Source organism: Takifugu flavidus, chromosome 9, assembly GCF_003711565.1.
Source record: "Takifugu flavidus isolate HTHZ2018 chromosome 9, ASM371156v2, whole genome shotgun sequence".
In the NCBI taxonomy this organism is placed as follows: domain Eukaryota; kingdom Metazoa; phylum Chordata; class Actinopteri; order Tetraodontiformes; family Tetraodontidae; genus Takifugu; species Takifugu flavidus.
In genome coordinates, this window is record NC_079528.1 from 4401974 (window position 1) to 4406221 (window position 4248).

The 4248-nt window shown below is 45.3% G+C and overlaps 1 protein-coding gene across 1 annotated transcript; it reads right to left on the reverse strand.

Annotated features, from left to right (window-relative positions):
- Window positions 1-341: 341 nt before the first annotated feature.
- Window positions 342-2655, reverse strand: LOC130531160 (uncharacterized). Its single transcript, XM_057042981.1, has 2 exons — window positions 2178-2655; window positions 342-1909 (listed from the first exon to the last, which is right to left on the reverse strand). The coding sequence occupies exons 1-2, from the start codon at window positions 2368-2370 to the stop codon at window positions 426-428; spliced, it is 1677 nt and encodes a 558-aa protein (XP_056898961.1). The 5' UTR covers window positions 2371-2655; the 3' UTR covers window positions 342-425.
- Window positions 2656-4248: the final 1593 nt, after the last annotated feature.

The window sequence follows — 4248 nt, forward strand, 5'->3', positions numbered from 1 at the left end:
ATGGAAATGTGGCTGTTAGTGGCACACAGCCGGAGCCACTTGAACCTGTGTGGGGGAGGGGCCACACCTTACAGCTCAGGAGGTTCTTTTGAGAGCAAGCTTTAGTTGTGAGATGGATAAATACCTCAGTGAACATAGCCATAAAGACTTAAAGTGGACTATGAGCTGTATGCAGTGGAAAGGATCAACAGGAAGGAAGGGATCAACACACTGACATTTATTGTTAAAAAAAACCAAAACAAAACATATTTACAAAGAATGAAAAAGCAACTTTTTTCCCAGTTTTGTTGTGGAGGGTTGTTGCAGAAGTACAGTAATTGTTATTTTTGTGTGCTAAAAATAGTAAAAAAAAAAAAAAGAAAGAACCCAAGCATATTTACAAAGAATGAAAAACCATGCATTATGCGTGAAATACATTTGAGCAGTCACTCACAATCCTGGCACTGCCATTGCTCCTCTCGGCATTTCCCACATGTATATCGGTAGCAGTCAACACAGCGCACAGTTGCATTATTGTCCTTACATTTAATTTTAGCCTGACACTTGGCTCTTTTTCCTAGTTGTGGTGTGGAGGGTTGTTGCCGAAATAATTGTTCTTTTTGGGTCTTTTTCATATCCACGTGGGTTTGAGCCAACTCTCTTGCAAGCTCCAGCAGGAAATCCACCCGTCTCTCCTGCCTCCCGGTGCATAACTGATAGAGCACGTGTGCATTCAGTGCTGCCATATCTATCATGTTATAGAACACTGCTACTGGCCAGCGCCGTGTTCCTGCGCGGACAGTGTACTCTCGCACCATCTGGTCCATGACATCGACGCCGCACTTTGTTGTGTTGTAGAGTGTGATGGTGTTTGGCTTCTTTTTGGTGGTATCCTGTGTCTGAATCATGCTGTGCATGCTGCTGAGAACATATACAGTCTTCTTCCGCTTGGGCGCATACACCGTCAGTGTGGCACCAGTGGTTGAAAATACTTGGGTGGTAAATTCATTGCGGTGCATCTGTCTAGTTGACAGTGGAATTTCTTGGGGAATCTTGTTGACTGTGCCGAGGATGGTTGTATTCCGGCTAAGTAGTTGTTTTGCAAGTGACAGTGATGTAAAGAAATTGTCCGTGGTCACATTTCTGCCCTTGTCCAGGAATGGTTCCATCAGCCTCATGACTACACTCTCAGACACTCTCTCCCCACGAGGCCGAGTGGGGTCCTTGCCAAGACATGGGAGGATATTGCAGACGTATTTGGTTTTCAAGTCACACGCCACCCAAAACTTGATCCCAAACTTGTCTGGTTTACTGTACTGTAGGAAACAGCAGCGAGTCTTGGACGGGAAAAGTTGTTCGTCGATGGTGATGTGTCGACCAGGGATGTAGGATGTGATGCAGTTGGTGACAAACAATCCCCATATGTTCGAAATGGCAGCAAACTTATCGGTCTGTGCTCGCTCGCTGCGGGTGTCTCTGTCATCAAAGCGCAGGTGATGCATGATGTTTTGGAAACGCCCTCGGGACATGGTTTCGATGATATGTTGGCTTCCCAGGTTTTTCGACCAGCAGTCACGCAGTGATGGCACCCTGAAGATTCCCCGCATGATGGTGATGGAAATAAATGCCATTAGTTCAGAGAGGCCCATGAACCAATCCACATCCGTTTCCTTTGCATGTTGAACTGTACAGTCTCGAATGATACCAAGCATGTCCAGAGTGATGAAACACAGGAAGCTCTGAAGACGACTTGTGATTGACCTCCTGGCCTCAGCTGTTGGCTCTCCATCTGCGTTGTATGGCGATGGCGGGGTGAAATGTGGACCCGTTCCCACCTGTTCTTCATGCCATACTGTGCCGTCTTTCGCAGTCTCTGTCACATCAGTCCCCAGCCGAGCTCTCTTTTTTGGTTGGGGAGCAGTCTCCTCATCTGTAGTGTGAAAAAAATGGAATTATGAGCAATGGGAAAGTCAAATGATATCACAAATGCAAGCATAGAAGCTAATAATAATAATCCCAGAACATCTCAAATAGGTTGGCTAAGGTGCAGACACCTCAGGAGAAGTAGAATCAAACAAAACTGACGGCAGTCCGCACTCAGAAACAAAATGGAGGCTCTATTCACATGATGCTATATTTTACAACTTCCTCACTGAAATGAAATGTAAAATAGGAAATAATATGAAATGAAATCTTACCTGAAGACGACTGAGACAGCTCGGAGTCTGAATCCACCTGAAGGTTGATGTCTTCTCCATCCGAGTCGCAAGGGTTTGCTCCATTCAGGATCATTTCCAATGCCTGTTGAGTGTTGATTCTCTGCATCTTCATTCCTTGGAGAGGAGCTTCTTTCACCACAAAATTCTTGAGGGAACTGAAGCGATAGTCCATGTGCACTGAGGTATTTATCCATCAAACAATTGTCTGGTTGCAGTCACATGAGTCGTTATGGTCACATGGGACATTTACATGTTCACATTTTAGAATAGAATGTGTTTTTATTCCTCATTCTCACATTCACACAGAAGTAAGGTGTGACCGCTCACCCCACACACTGCCACTAACAGCCTCATTACCATAACAAAATGAGTGATTAGTGTATTCGGGAAAAGCGGTCGGGCCAAATGGCCCCTATGTGGGTCTTCTAGGTAGACAGAAAAATGCTGGGACTTCTAGTGTTAAGCTAAGTTCTCCTTTCATGGGCAAAACCACTTTTGCAGGCCTGCCCCGCTCGTGTTACTCATGTCCTGCCAGTGGAGTGGAGAGCCTCTGGGTCTTTATAACTAACTAGCTCGAGATAAAGGTACCCTCCTCCCTCCAACTAAAGGGCAAAATATGCATTTTAAAATGCAGGAATGCAGCTTCATTATCATTAGCTCACAACTGGCTGAGCACCACAGCATTGGTGGTGCTTGAATTTAAAATAAAACCAGTATATCAGCATAGTCCCGGGGGGGGGGGGGGTCAAAGCTTATTTACAATGCAAGAACTAATTTTGCAAATCACCAAAATAGTGCTGGTGCATGCTTATTTAATCCCTGCTAATTCATGGCGGTCACTGGGAGTATTCTCCATGCAGCTGGACTTATGTCCAAGGTAACCAGGACACACATTCCATTATCGGTGTATTAATGTTTAAATTATACGTCTGCCGACCCCTCAGAGTGGAGAAGCCCAGAACAATGAGCATAATTTATTTCTGACAAAGACGTGAATTGCAAAGGAGTTGGAGGGGAGGGCCGATGTTCTTGCATTCCTTCAATGGAAAGTAGTTTGTCACTCTCTTGAATAAAATCAACACCTTCCCAGCCCCCCGTCGGAGCTCTGATCTGTCTTGCTCTTGTGACCTCATTCTATCCAAAGGGCTTGCAGCTGCTGCTGCCTCATTATGTGCAGATTCCCTTTCACCAACCTCTGGAGGAGGTTCCCCGCTATTGGTGACATTGTCTGAAAGGGTTGATGCTGATGTCTGTCTGTGGGGGGAGGCCCTTATTTACATTTGTAAAAGCTGTCTGAGGTCATTTCATATGTTAAATGAAGACTATTCAGAGATTTCAACAGTTAAAATAAGAAATAGTGGGAAAATACATTCAATTACAAGCCTTATGTACATTTAAAACCTTTATGATTTGGAACATTCCCTCATGACTAAAAGTCCACCACCACTGCCCTCTCATTACAGTGGTACAACCTGTGGTTAAAGGGGGCGGAGCCTGCTAAGATCCCTTTGGGTCTCACAAATTCATTCTCTCGAGATGTTTGACGGACCATATAATGCCCGGAGGACTTGCACTGGTCCACACCTTTCAGCGAGACGATTATCTCCACTACGGGGGAGAAACCGAGCAGGGCGAGGCTCACCCCGCATGTGTCCATGCACCAAAAAAGTGGAAAGCTCTTATGCCAGGGTATTAACTCAGAGATGCTGACAGGACTGATGATACTGGGCTGCAATTGTCAGCAAAGCAAGATGATGAAACTTTCTAAAAACCCACATTTTGATTAAACTGTATTGAAGGAACTAGTTTTCTGTCACAGCCAGAAGTCGGTTGGTTGGTTGGTTGTTGCTAGAAAAATGATTAGCCTCTCTCTCTCTCTTCCCCACCACAATGTATCTAATAGGCCTGGCCAGTGGCCACTTCCCTTTGTGTAGTCACAATGGAACTTTGATCGTTGCAGAAATGAGGGGCTCAAACAATGGTCTCCATTCATGGAGCTTTGCCCAGTGAGACGGCGAGTAGCGGCAGACACATTCCCCCAGCAAGCTTT